General features: G+C 43.6%; 1 protein-coding gene across 1 annotated transcript; it reads right to left on the bottom strand.

The window, feature by feature from the left end:
• Nucleotides 1–8786: 8786 nt before the first annotated feature.
• LOC124657893 (DNA-directed RNA polymerases I, II, and III subunit RPABC5) lies at nt 8787–12675 on the bottom strand. The gene is made up of 5 exons (XM_047196368.1): nt 12569–12675; nt 12251–12311; nt 10456–10514; nt 9127–9221; nt 8787–9041 (listed from the first exon to the last, which is right to left on the bottom strand). Exons 2-5 carry the CDS (start codon nt 12284–12286, stop codon nt 9016–9018), a joined length of 216 nt encoding a protein of 71 aa, XP_047052324.1. The 5' UTR covers nt 12287–12311; nt 12569–12675; the 3' UTR covers nt 8787–9015.
• Between the last annotated feature and the right edge of the window lie 2288 nt (nt 12676–14963).

Raw genomic sequence — 14963 nt, 5'->3', positions numbered from 1 at the left:
TAAAAACTTATATGCATTACATTGTAGCAACGAGGGAATACCTCTCCTGGTAGAGTGAAATTCCTTCACCCAGAGAAATCTATGACCGTTTAGTCGTGAGTCATGATCACATATCTATGGAAAATGAGAGATCGTCATTATAGTTTCATAATTCTCGCGAATGTATTCAGGTAGGCATTGCATTCTGAAGCTCGAACACATTGCGACGTTTCATTTCGACACTTCGATTTCAAGTCCTGACGCTTCAATGCAACGTCTGGCAGAACTACATTGTTAGCAGCAGATGCTACCCTTTTTTTGGATCAAGAGCATCATGGCGGACTCAGCGATGGCATGTGGGTATGGTAAGTGTTGCACATGCATACTATCTGTAGCACGCCCCTTATTATCCCCTAGGCTCCTAGCTACCCGCATCGGCCGGGCCATTTTTATGCAAGTTCTTGAGTTCAATGTGGTGGCATATGCGTTGCGTACAGCTGACAAGTGAAACATTGAATGCGTCGCTCAATTGCTCTGCCAAGAATAACTTTCTTATATTCTCTCTCAACTCATGTGCATTCTAGCATAAATTTACTCTGTCGTGGACCATATAAGTGCATGTAGAAAGGAGGAGATTAAGTGATACTAGATGTTATTAGCTTAATTCACGTGCGATGAGAGAGAAACTATTTTATCTACCTTAAAGTGTATTGAAAATTTAGAAATACACTTTTTGTAGACAAAAATTAGAACTAAACGTCCACTTATTTAAGGACGGAGCCAGTACATAGTTACTCGACCATTAAGTTATAAAAAAATTAGGAGCTGGAGTTTTCATTAGACTATTCATCTGAAGCTTATCACTTTTCCCTAAGCTGCATACTTTTTAATTTGAGTATAAGAAATGCACGCATGTACATACATACATCCTCTACATGCAAAAGTTTTATTTGCAACTTTTTGAGATCCGAAAATACGAATATTCAACCCGTACAGTAAAGGGTTCCGTTGGACCCGAGTGTCACTGTGTATTTTACATTCTCTGCCTTGTTACTAAGCCCTAGGTAACGTGTCCTACTCCATCGATACCACGACCTGCCCCAATGGTGGTAGCCAACATTTCTACCTGCATTTTGCTCGGCCGAGGAACAATCTGGACGTACGGACAAACAGCGTGAACCCCAATAGCATGGAAAATCTAACTCGGCTCTCGGGTGCACATAAATCCATTATGTAAAAATATATTTTAAAATATTAATAATTTAGAATTTAAAATTCGCATGTACATCTAGATATTCTATGTTTCCACACATGTTTTAAAAAATGATATCCCGTGTAAAAAAATATAACTTTTAATGCTTCAAGTTATGTAGCATTTTTTTGTCTTTCTTATACAAGCCACATAGAATATTCTTTTCCCAATAAATCTTGTGTATGACCATAGAATGTATGGATGTACACACACGCATGTTTTTGACAATTTTTATTTTTGTTTTTAATTATTTTTAATAATAGTTTCATCTTTTTTTTTGAGCATAAACACAAGCTTTATTACTGAGTAATGTTCAAAGGAATACAACAAACTTCAGGAGGGTTCTGAAGCCAAATATGGCGGCCAAAAGGTAGAGAAAAAACAGATTTTGCTAAATTATGAGCCTCCATGTTGTGTTCCCGTCGCTCGTGAGTGAAACTGGCAGAACCAAATAGTTGCTGCCTAATCTTTATTTCTTTCAGTAAAGCACCATATCTGGGGACACTGCCATCATGCAGATTGTTTATCACTTCTAAGCAATCTGTCGCTATATGGATGTGTTGTTCATTGAGATCACTAGCAAGAGACAGAGCTTCAACACATGCCAACGCTTCCAGGCTTGCAGGGTCTATGAAATCTTCAATTACCCTTGCAGATGCACCTAGATAGAGACCCTCTGCATTTCTACAAACCACCGCAACTGAGCCCCGTCGTCCATCACGCGCTACTGCTCCATCACAGTTCAGTTTCACCTGAGCTTCAGCAGGACCAATCCAACGTGAAAGTGTTCTAGTATGGTGTGGTTGATGATTTGATTTTTCCTGTGCTGGGAAAGCTGATCCAAGATCCATGATGGATCTATTAACATGACCAGCAGTAGAGATGGGGCTCTCAAATTGGTTCTCATGTATCGCTTTTCGCCTAGCCTTCCATATTGCCCAAAGGGTTACCAGTACACGGATAAAGTCCGAGTGATTCAGTGAGTCTTGCATAAAAAAGATCCATTGCTGAGGGTCCCGAATCTGATTCAGTGCCATGTGTTCAACGAGTTCTTCATCCATCAGAGCCCACACTGATCGTGCCATAGCACATTCCATAAGAGAATGCATCCAAGAGTCATCAACTCCACATAAGGAGCAAGCAGGAACCGTGGCCATACCTCTATGATTTAGAACATCTCCAGTAGGAAGAGAAGCTCTCGCCAACCTCCAGGCAAACACTCTGATCTTGCTAGGAACCTTGGTTTTCCACAAGGAGCACCATTGCTTCCTTTGGTTTGTTGAATCAGATCCACCAGCTACATGATCAAGCCAATTCTCCCGCTGCAGCTTTGTTTCAATCAACATACGGTATGCGCTTCTTACTGAGAAGAAGCCTCTCCTTTCATAGTGCCATGCCCAAAAATCCAATTGAGGAATTGTACTAATTGGGATGTTTCGGATTATTTCAGCATCCATTTGGATAAAAACCATGTTAACCTTTTCATGATCCCAGCCACCATTGATCGGATCCATCAAGTCACTCACCTTCTCAAGGGGGTCTTGACAATTGGCGACAATTGGTTTAAGCATAAAATCTCTAGGAACCCAGTTATGCTCCCATATATTTGTGGTTTTACCATCTCCAATGCGCCTAATCAGCCCCTGCTTCAGAACTTCTTTGCCCTCCATGATGGCCCTCCAGATTTTTGATGGACGTCCTCCCAATTGTGCTTGCAAGAAGTCAGAAGTCGGAAAATAGGCAGCTTTCAAAATGCGTGCACTCAGCGAAACAGGGTCTTGGAGGATTCTCCATGCTTGGCGAGCTAGCATCGCCATATTGAAAATTTCAATATCTCGAAACCCCAATCCACCAAGATACTTCGGCATCGTCATGGTATCCCATGACACCCAAGCGGTCTTTCTTTCGCCATTTTTACTTCCCCACCAAAAGTTCCTAATGATGGAATTAATCTGCTGACATAGCCCTCTTGGTAGCTTAAAAACTGCCATTGCATAAGTCGGTAAACTCTGTGCCACCGCCTTTATCAGCACCTCTTTACCTCCTGCAGATAAAATCATCTCAATCCATCCTTGCACCCTTTTCCAAACACGGTCCTTCAAGTATTTAAATGCCCCATTCATTGACTTCCCAACATCTGTAGGAAGACCCAAATACCTTTCATTCAAGGACTCATTTGGAACTTGGAGAAAGTTTTTAACCATATCTCTTGTTACATTTGGGCACCCTTTACTGAATAATATAGATGACTTGGATAAATTAATACGCTGCCCCGAGGCATTACAATAGCGTTCAATCAGATTCTGAATAAGGGATGCACCCTCTTGATTAGCTTTGAAAAACAGTAACAAATCATCAGCGAATAAGAGGTGATTCACCATAGGAGCTGTGGGTGCCACTTTCACTCCTTGTTCCTGTTCAAGTACTTCCATACTGTTCAACAAACATGACAATCCTTCAGCAGCCAATAAGAACAGATATGGAGAAATTGGGTCACCTTGGCGGATCCCACGAGAAGGTGTGAATTCTTGCGTTCTTTGACCATTAAATAATACCGAAAAAGATACAGATCTAACACCCCTCATTACAAATTGAACAAACTGAGGATTCAGCCCAAGTTTCAACATAATTCTCTCCAAATATATCCACTCAACGCGGTCGTATGCTTTCATCATATCCAACTTCAGTGCACAATGGAAATTCTTTTTGTTCTTCTTCTTTTTCATAAAATGCAAGCACTCGTAAGCCGAGATAATATTGTCAGTAATTAATCTACCAGGAACAAATGCTGATTGTTCAGGAGAGATGATATCAGGCAAGATTTGTTTCAGCCTATTTGCTTGCACTTTTGACACAATCTTGTAGATTACGTTGCACAAGCTAATTGGCCGATACTGACCCAAAGAAGATGGACTTGCGACTTTTGGTAATAAAACAATGAACGTCTTGTTTATATCTTCTGGGGTATCAACTCCACTGAGAACACGCAGCACAGCGCTAGTAACTTCCTCACCACATATATCCCAGTTTTTCTGGAAAAAATGAGCCGGGTAGCCATCCGGTCCAGGAGCCTTGGTAGGAAACATCTGAAAAAGAGCTTTTTTAACTTCAGATGCTGTGTATGGCGCTATCAAAATAGCATTCAACTGTGGCGTCACTTTACAAGGCACATGCGACAAAACTTCTTCTATTCCAATAGTTCCCTCTGAAGAGTACAGATTTTGATAGAATGTTGTGGTCATGGATTTCAACTCCTCAACATCTTCTGTAACTGTACCATCCTGGCGAGTAAGACGGGTGATTGCATTCTTACTTCTCCTCCTTGAAGCCTTCTGATGGAAAAAACGAGTGTTTCTATCTCCCTCCGCTAGCCACTGTATGCGTGCCCTTTGTCTCCACATTACCTCCTCCCTCAGACAAAGTTCAACCATATGGTTCTCTAATAAATCCTCCTCCCTAGTCGGTCCCATCCTGAAAGGATTTGCCCGTAGCTCAGCAAGTTGTCTCCGTAGACAACGCATCTCCTTCCTCACATAACCAAAAGAATCTGAGTTCCATTTAGTCAGCGCAATAGAAGTGTTAGCTAGCTTGGTTGACACATCTTTCATGGTGACTGCACGTTCTCCTCTCTTCCAGCTTTCATCAATAACCGCAGGAAGATCTTTGTGCCTATCCCACATCATTTCATACCTAAAAGGTCGCTGCACCGCTATTCTCCGATTTCCCGCCTCTTGCTCATTGTAGAGTAATATCGGCGAGTGATCAGACTTCACAGCTGTGAGATGTCTAAGTGTTGCGAACGGAAAGACCTCGCACCAATCAGAAGAAGCCAACGCTCTATCCAACCTTACCCGACAGTAACTTCCGCCGGTAACACGCTTCTCAAAAGTCCAGTCGAGCCCAATGTATCCAATATCGCATAAACCACAAATATCAACAGTTTCACGAAAATCATTAATCTGGTTCATTGCTCTTTCACCCGGTCCATAATGTTCTTCTCTTCTCAAGACTTCATTAAAGTCTCCCAAACAAACCCAAGGTAAATCTGAATCAGACTTCACAAATTTCATCATATCCCATGTCAAATATCGTAGACTTCTGTCTGCCTCGCCATACCAGCATGACAGCCGCCATGGATCCTTTCCAACCTCACGTATTTCTGCATCTATATGATACTTGGAGAATTTCAAGACCGATAGGCACAGAGAGCTCTTCCAGAACATAGCTAATCCTCCACTACGGCCAGTGCTGTTGACTACATACACGTGGTCATAACCCAGTATTCTACACAAACCTTGGATACGATTCTTTGCCACTTGAGTTTCTAACAAGCATAAGATATCAGGCTTATACTCCTGTACGAGCTCCCGGAGCTCGTTCACTGTCGCAGGGTCGCCAATCCCGCGACAGTTCCATCCCATGGTCCTCATTGCTCCCGGCGGTACTCCTCACGGGAGCCCGCCAATCCAGAATTATCATTTTCCCCATCCACATTCTCGACCTTCTTCATTCTCTTCGGATCTCTTTTTGTTTGAGGGCTCACCGGGGGTATCGACACCACATCTGAGAGTGGTTTCTCAAACTGGTTCACCATCTGTCCAACAAAATTATCATGAACTTCCACACCGACATTTTGCGGTTGGCCAGTAACTGCGGATGAGCGTTTACGATTAAAATCACCAACGTCCATATGCACATCAGCGAGATGATTCTCATTCCGAACAAGCTCATTACCAAGGACCCCGTGATTTCCATCATCATACAACTCATCAGTAACATTACCACGTCCGCGACCTCTTCCTCTTCCCAGCCCCGGCCCTATGTATTTTGGTGCCCTTGGGCGACGTAAAAAAAAGGGCCCTTTCAAAACGATATGTAGTATAACTAGATATATATAAACTCTCAGTTTGTTCGCATATTACAGTAAAAAATAATTATAAAATAGCAGCAAAATATAAAATGTATTTTGCACTAGTTTCATTACCTCAAATAAAGACCAAATTACCATGAGTACTTCGACAATTACCATGAGTTTTCAAGATTATCCCATATTCTTGGATCATACATAGATAAAAGAGAATCATCTTGATCATCACCATTAGGATTAGATGAAGGCTGAAAATTTTCTTCCTCCATATTGTCCTCATTAACATTATCATCATCATCTGCAATTACATTCAAAAAAATATAGTTACTTACTTACTTACATTTGGAAAACGTGATGCTAGTTTATTTGAGGACTAACTAGTTAGTTACTTACTACTATTTGAGGACTGTTCATGGACCTCAATATCTCCATCTGTATTATCCTCATCAGCTTGTCCCGGATCAGATATTGACCTCCAATTATTGTTGTTGACATCAACATTATTTTTAACTGGAAAATACTTATTCAAATCGCCTCTTTACCATTCCCTAATCTTTTCATCTTGCTTTCTCTTCCTTTTTTTCGCAGCACCAGATAATTGTTTTGGCGGTATTGTAACACCTATAGTGATGAATGAATTTACATCAAATTAAAACCCTAGAAATAGTTCTAGATTAGAAGAAAGAATTAGCCGGGAATTAGTTGAGGACTTACAAAAAGACCGGACGGGCATGGTGGCCGGGCGAGCCGAACGCAGGGAAGACCAGAAGAGATCGGCCGGCGCAGCCCCTGGATCGGCTGGCGAGGCGACTGGCGAGGCGATACTGATACGCACTGCGCGACTCTTCGTCTGGCCGTCTGGGGAGGCACTGATCGCAATTCGCGCGATACCGATACGCACGCCGCACGAGCTGATCGCTTCCTCGCTGGATTCGCTGCTGGAAGCCGAAGCGTAACTTCTATGTATTTAGTTACTAGAGTTGGGCCTGCTGACCAATTTTTTTTCCAGCCCATATAGTAGAGAAATAAAGCCTCCATCTTGGGCCCCCCCAGGCCTGGGCCCTTGGCGACCGCCCAAGCCTGCCAAGGGTCAGGGCCGGCCCTGCCTCTTCCCTCTCTTCCTGCACCTCTGCCAATACTACCGCGCCCTCGGCCACGTCCACGCCAACTTGGTTCTGCAAGCAACCAGGGACCAAATTTGCGGTCCTTTTCCAAGTGCACACCATTGCCATGTTCTTTGTACACATGACCAAGTAAGCCACACACCTCGCACCAATTAGGAATTCTTTCATACCGAACTCTAAAGATATCCCTTTTTCCTCCTCTAGATATTGAGACAGCTCGTTTCAGAGGTTCCCTCACATCAATTTTGACACGGACCCTGCAAAAATTACCAATGAAGTCCATGGTATCTGGTTCCGTAGCCTCGAACTTCCCCACTCTCCTAGCCAAATTTTCAGCCATCGGTCTGTATGCCTCTGGAAGATCATGTATTTGAGCCCAGACCGAGATAGTATCAAGATTGACTAAACTTGGTTTTGAAAAACCATCATATGGAGCTATACATACCGGGCTGTTCCTGAAATTCCAAGGTCCGCCCTCCATTACCTTCTCCCAATCACCAAGACAGAAAAATTGCAAGATGTACAAGTTGCTCTCGATTGCTCGGAATTTAACATCCCGTGCCAATCCCCATGCAGATCTCATGTTGGCAAAGAACCAACTCTGGCTGTAAGTAGTTTCTGTGTGAACCCTGGCCACCGCTAACCATTGCGGTAAATCTTCAACAGCCGGGCCTTCTTCTTCAAAAATTACATCATCTAGATCCTCCTCTTCTAACCCCAACTGATCCATTAATTCTGCCAGGTCCTGATCAGCCGTCTTCTCCCCTGAACTTGATGTTTTTCCTTCCATTAATACAACCCTAAGATCGTAATTGACTCGATCTAGAGAAAACACCCGCGTGTACCCGACTTCTGCAAGGCACCGAGGCCGGGTAGCGGGATCAACCCAAGCGCACCTGCCTGAATCCTTGGTCGATCACCGGAGGAAAAATACTCACCGCCGAGAGAGTCTTGGCGTGAGAAGAAAAACCCTAGATGGGAAGGCCCGATCAATAGATCCTAATAATAGTTTCATCTACGCATATGCCCTAAAACACCACCTCCTAGTAGTATGGGCTTCTCTGTATAAGTTTGAAATCCTAACCCAATTTTCTCTTAGAACAACGTCCCCGCCTAATTAGCTTGGCAGCTCTGAGGCTCAGGAAATATATGCCGATGAAGAATCTGCAGATCAATACAATGCCCTTGTTCAACTGGGCACCTTATATATAAAAAAAACGTACAAAAAAGCATACGAACTTTTTTCTGCCTTAGACTGACATGTATAATTCCAAGTTTCAAACTCTGCAACTCAACGCATGGTGCAATCAGAGGAACAAACGGATCTTGTGTTGCTATGAGTGTGCCTTCCGCATGCATGTTCACTATACGAAGAACTGGTATGAGATCGAGTTCTCAGAGTTCAAGTGCTCACTGGCCCAGCTGCAGACTTCAATGGCAAACCGGAAACATGAAGCTAGTACAGTGAAAATAGTACAGTCAATCAGTACCAACACACAGTTTCTCTTAGACAAATGTAATGGTTGAATGATGAGATGCGCATGGGTGCCTACAACCAACAAGGTGAAACGTAAAACACAGATTTATAATTCCAAAGCTTACAACTTGACAAGTTTCGTACTGGATTAGTGCATACATATGTTCGTTAATAGTACTGGAAATTACATAAAGTAGAAACGCATTGTCAGACTAACAATCCTTGGACATTCAGGAACGAACAAACTTCACATTAGGACCTCACACACCCACATCGAGAAGAGGAACAAGAGGGATTCACAACAGGATGAGTTCAATTAACTTGTCTCCGTTTTCTCCAGTGCTGAAAATGAACAAGTGCCACTATCAAATGAAATGGTAAAGAAAGCAAAACATACTCAGAAAGATACAGAACAGCATCAACTTACTGTTGTAGTTGAGCAACTTCTCGATAAGGTCAACATGGGTCATGAGCATACGCCGGCAGCAGTAGCGAACCAAGCCCAAGGCATCCAGAGCATCCCTAACAACATAAACAACCATAAGAAAGAAGATGAATAAAATTAGATTTTGATACACACAATTTAAACAGGATAGGCAATGCAACAATTATCAAATAAGCATTATTTTCACAAATCTACTCTCTGGAGAAGTAGGTGTACAATAAAGAGGTTCTTCTATGCTTCAGAAAACTATTAATAAAACAGTGCTAACTGAAATGCATATGTTAAGAAGTTTCTAGGTTTAGGAATTGGGGAAAAATGCATATGTGCAGTGCCACATTTGCAAGGATTCCAGTATTTCAGAAGTATAGTGTCTTATCACACTCAACAGTAGATCGGAACTATGTTAAATAATATAGGTTAAATCATGTGCGTTTGTCTTATCTTTACAGTGTCCATTAACAAGAATGCAATATTATTCACTCCATCATACCATCATCAGTGTAAAACACCACAGGGTATGGAGAGCAACTAACCTGTTGCCACTTTTTTTCTTGCCAAGAATAGTATATGCTATGTACCTCATTACTTCAGACACCACAAAAATGTAATATAAATTTAACTACTGCACCGCAATAGGATGCAACAAAAGCAACCTTGTTCATATTCAGCTGTTTTGTTTAAACATTCACATAACTCTTTAACTATTCTGCATATCTCTCAGTTACAATCATAGCTCATTGAAATGCAACCAGCAGAAGACTTGCAAAGGTTCTTAAAGCGAGGAAAAAGCTACAGAGCAGACTCTAGTGTTAGTAACATAGCTCAAACCGATCCATTTACTAAATATTATTTTATTTACTAGTCCTTTATATTGGAACGAGTCACTAGTCAATTGTTTTGGCAATTCCTCGTTCTCCACTATTCATCATGGATCAGGTCCTCTTCAGTGTTCATTGGTGTACCTTAGTCACAAGATAAAGAGATCCACTCCCACATCCCTACTGTCCACGACCTAAATTCTGTAATAGTTTGTTTACTTTGTTCTATTCATTTGTCTGGGCAATAATGCATCACAATTGTTGAGAACTTGGCATGTACAACAGATCTGGTGTTCCGAACTTCCTCACATAGAGATGAGGGAGCAACAATGCGCAGTATCTAAGTAAATAATATGTTTCCTTCCAAACGAAAAGAATAGCCTAATGCAGGCTCCCTCGATTCCCGCAACACGATCAAAGACAGAGCCAGTACGATATGCACAATCAAACTACAGAACAGGAACCAGGATGCAAAAGCTGCATAAATTTTTACCCTTCCGTGTAATCGGCCTGGAGAAGATCGAGGTAGTGGTCCCACTTGTTACCGATGACCTGCGCAAGCAAAGAAAATGAACTGTTCAGTTGGTTTCTAATTCTGTTTCTCGCAAGGGCCAGGAATTCTGTCAATCTATTACAGTAAGAGAAGAAAAAATACAGAGTTATTACATTTACAAAATTTCAAATGGGACAGTTTTAAGTTAATATCACCCTGGAACAATCGATGTGCAACACTACAACAAAACCCTAGTGTCAAATCTTGGTAGAGAAACTAGGGACCATGGACGAGAAATAATTTGTTAATTTTTGTCAATCGTAAGGAAATCAGTAATCGTTAACTGCTCGGTCGGCTTGGGAGTAGCGATTAATCGGAATTTGGACGATTAACTGATTTAATCGGTCGGCTATTAATTGGTGCAACCTACACAAATTAGCACTTAAACAGTTTATATAAGAAAAATAATAGTATATGAGCCTCTATTGTTTGTCCCTACTTTTCTAGAGCCTAAAATCCAAGAAAAACATGTACGCTTCTCCTCCGTGACCTAATCTTCAAGGTCACGACCGAATCAGAATCCACTAGCCGAAGCCGCGTTCCTTCTTTCCACTTCTTCTCCTCTCACCTCTGAAGTTTATCTTCTCCCACCACCTACCTAGGGTACGACCCCTCTTACACCTCAACCACCTAACCTATTGAAGGCGTCCTCGAGCTCCTGTATCTGAGGTCTGGGCAACTGCGAGTAACTGGTCTGGGAGGGCAAGAAACTAGTTGACGACGGTGGAAATCGAGCTGCTGGAGGCTGCAATCAAGCGGGAGTTTCGCAAAACCTAATTTATCGGGGAGGGGTAGCGCCTGTACTAGCGATATGCATAGAAAATTTTGTAACTTTTTTTGACCAAGTGTAGTAGTTAATCGGGAACATACCTAGTAATCGGACTTTCGGACTGATTAATCGGCCTAAAGGATTAACACAAGCGATTAATGGTAATCGACACGGTCAGGCCACTAGTAGCGATTAATCGGCCTAGTTTTTGAACAGTTTTTTTTGTAAGGATAGATGGGGAAAATCTCAGAAATCAATACAAACCTAGAAGCAGAGTCTAGAGGCGGCGGATACCCTAACAGGCAGTGTGACCTAATCCGCAGCATGCGTCCATAGATGTCAGAACACTAGCAACTCCTCCATCAGTTTACTGACAAATTGACAGAACAGAGGATGTCAAAGATGCGGCAATAATGTCGAAGATGGCCTAGATCTTTACTCGTTTCGCTGCAACTGAGAGCACAGTCACCGCTGATTCACCGTCGGTCACTCAAAGCCGCCCAATTTCCACTCCTCCGAACCAAAGCCACCACCTTCCCCCAATCATAGAAATCTCCACACCAGCCCCAACACCCAACACAGCAGCACCATTTCCTCCACAACTCAGCAAGCTAACGCCAGATCAACTTCCCCTCCCACCATCACCCCACAAAAATTCAGCTACCACATCTTCAGTCATGGTTACTACTCATTACAACAGCTCCCATCCACACAACTACCTCACCAATTACCACCACCATGCCTTCATCTTCTACAAATCACCACTTCTCCCAAAACACCAATTCTATTTCATAGAGGGTCGTCACAATACAGGGTGGAAGGCTAGAGCAGGAACTGTAGTACGGGAAATTGACGAAAACCCCTAGCGATACGGAGCAGAATGAGCGGTGAACCCTAGAAGAAACAGCAGGAAGGAGGAGGAGGACGAGAAAGGCTAGCTGAGGACGGGTGGATGATGGGTTTTACCTTGCCGCAGGTGAAGCAGCGTACAGGGATGATCATCTTCGACGCTGCAACTACGCCGCCGCTGGACAAAATCACAAAAAACACTAGTGTTAATTAAACGGAGCAATTCACCAATATTTTTCCATACAAGTTATCTTAAATCTGCACAAGTATCTAAAATCATTTTTTTCTTTCAAACAAGCATCACCACATCAGTACTAGCGGCAAGAATCCCCACAGCATCAATCACGAAGTTCAACACCTTACAGCATCGCAGAGCAGCATGTATAGCAGAAAGCAACCAACAGGAGCTGAACAAGAGAGGGACGCGAGGCTAACCTCTGCTTGGGGACGAGGTCGGCTGGGTAGGAGGTCGACCGAGGAGGAGGTTTGCCGGCGGGGACGGGGTCGGCACGGAGGTGAGCGGCCCGATTCGCCGCGGCCGATCTGGGAGGGCGGGATCGGCGGCAGTCAGGCGAGGACAGTGGGAACCGGCCGGAGACGGGGGTTACCGGCGGAGGACGGTGCAGGCCGAGGTTTGCCGGCAGGAGTGGCGGAGCTGGCCTAGTGCGTGGGTGGCGGCGGGGGCGATTTGGTCGAACCTCGTGTGGCTCGATGCGCAAAGAGAACAATGGGATATCGTGGGCCAGGGAGAGATGGGCTGAATGCATCGACGGCCCGTCGGTTAACGTAAATGGGCTAGAAGAGACAGACCCATGCCCTAAAAGAATCTTTTCTTCACTACCGACGGTGAGCAAGCAGGAATCAAAGCTTTTTTTCGAACACAGTACTATCACGGACGGTCACACATACGCAGTGGCGAACAACGCAGAAAAAAACTGGAGGGGTATTTTTTTTTTGAACACAAGAGGGTCCCAAAGGACCCAGAGCTGGCATTATAGGAAAAACACGGTTACAATACAGCCCAAAACACAACACCTACTCTGAAGACCAGAGTTCAAACTACTAGTGCCTAGATGCACACATTGACAATAAGCTACTGAAAAGACATGTTGTCTAAGCAGAAGAACACAATTGGAGCCTGCCAGGGGGTCCGTCGAGAACTCGGACTCAAAGAACCTGCAATTGTATTCTTCAAGGGCCACTTGCAGTCTCGCCAACCGTAGAGCCAGCGGCTCAACCAGCAATCGCGTTGGCAGACGCATATGAGGTGAAGGATTGAGTTGTAGATCAAGAATGTGCATCACCGAGCTCAAATCAGTAAAATCTTCTCCGCTGAATCTGAGGAACGACACCGAAGACGCTCTCACCCGTCTCCTGCGAATCAACCCGAGCGGTGCGAAGATTGCAAAGACACCATGCACAGTAGTTTGCAAAAAACCTGATGTGTAGCATCCAGACAGACAACTTTGCAATGCAGAGAACCCATTGTAGTTTATCAAACAGAGAGCAGGAGGACACCTTCGAAAGTGATATGGAAGGAGTATCGGCGTCAATATGGTGGTGACGAAGCCTTGCATAAAAATCTCTAGAACTGCAAGCATATGGGCATCACATCTGCGCACTCTGTGCAAGGCATCAAGCTGAGCAGAAAAAATTAGGATCAGGGCAGAGCCCCCTCCCGCATGTGCAAAGTAATTTGCAGCACCACACTCAGCTTCCAATATATACGCATCTGCAGCATACCCAAATCCATCCCCTTTGTATTTGATATGGCAGTAAACAAACTATCACCACAAAGCAGGCATGGCACTCACAGCAACCAGATCGGCAACTCAGATTGCAAGGCTCACAGTCACAGCAGAGCTCGCATGAATTGGAGCAAGTTGCTTGAGGATGCGCTGGAAGGTGACCATAAGCCTGATGACGATCTTGTGCTTTGGGGTCTTGAGCGTACCTCAACTGGAGGGGTATTTGAGACCCCCATAATTGTGAAGCACGTTCGCCAAATAAAGATGGCTCTGTGTTGTCTATTCATATGGTCGGCACAATCAGACAGTGGCGGTCTTACCTCCATGAGCACACATCTTACCTCTATGGGCACTTTTGAGAAATCGAGCCCAAGAAACTGTTTTAACGGGTCTAGAGCTTGACGAAATCACCATAGGCACCCGCTATTGATGGAACATCACCTTCCACTAAATAATATCCACCTTTTAGAGAAATCAAAATGTAAAATCTAGAATTTGATTTTTAGTGGATTTGAATGCCACTACCCTCCTAACTATCATAGATTGGTTCTCTCAAGCAAGAAATCAAGCAGGGAATGATGCAGGTGTAATTGGGCGTTTGGTGTGGGTTTTGCATGTCCCAATTTTTATTGGCGAACAAATTAAAAGAAAAGCGAGTGATCGAGCATAACCTTCCAACAAGGCGATGCGACCCTAGGGCAGAGGTGGCACGCTGGTGATGAAGGCGTCGAACTCTGACAACCCTATCTTCCCATTGAGTGGCTATATATCTCTCATGCTCTCTGACGGAGATGCGGACGATGTCGTCCGGTGACAGGGGCCCTGCAGTGAAGATGGCGTGCTCCGATGATTTGGACGGATTCCAAAGACTCCAGCCCCTTCACTTGGTATATTCTCCTCTGTCATTAGCCTCACCCTACCCTTTGATTATCTTTTCTTTTCGTTCGCTTATAGGTGTGTGCGAACAAGAAAAAAAACATAGCATGTTAAGTTGTTTGAATTAAGGCACAAATTAAAAATTATCTCGTCTATGTGTTATATGTTCGACAAATGCCACAAAGCACAGTGTGAGGTGCAATTTT

The sequence above is a fragment of the Lolium rigidum genome, chromosome 5 (assembly GCF_022539505.1).
Source record: "Lolium rigidum isolate FL_2022 chromosome 5, APGP_CSIRO_Lrig_0.1, whole genome shotgun sequence".
Classification (NCBI taxonomy): Eukaryota; Viridiplantae; Streptophyta; class Magnoliopsida; order Poales; family Poaceae; genus Lolium; species Lolium rigidum.
The sequence above is the reverse complement of the archived record's forward strand: the minus strand, read 5'-3'. Positions and strand labels throughout refer to the sequence as shown.

Bases quoted from the DNA above. Each gene is read 5' to 3' on its own strand.
- LOC124657893 (XM_047196368.1), bottom strand. From the start codon at position 12,286: ATGATCATCCCTGTACGCTGCTTCACCTGCGGCAAG. The intron at 10,515-12,250 runs GTAAAACCCATC...TTGCTTGCGCAG, and splicing joins GCTGCTTCACCTGCGGCAAG to GTCATCGGTAACAAGTGGGA. The intron at 9,042-9,126 runs GTAAGTTGATGC...GTTCATTTTCAG, and splicing joins GAAGTTGCTCAACTACAACA to CACTGGAGAAAACGGAGACA.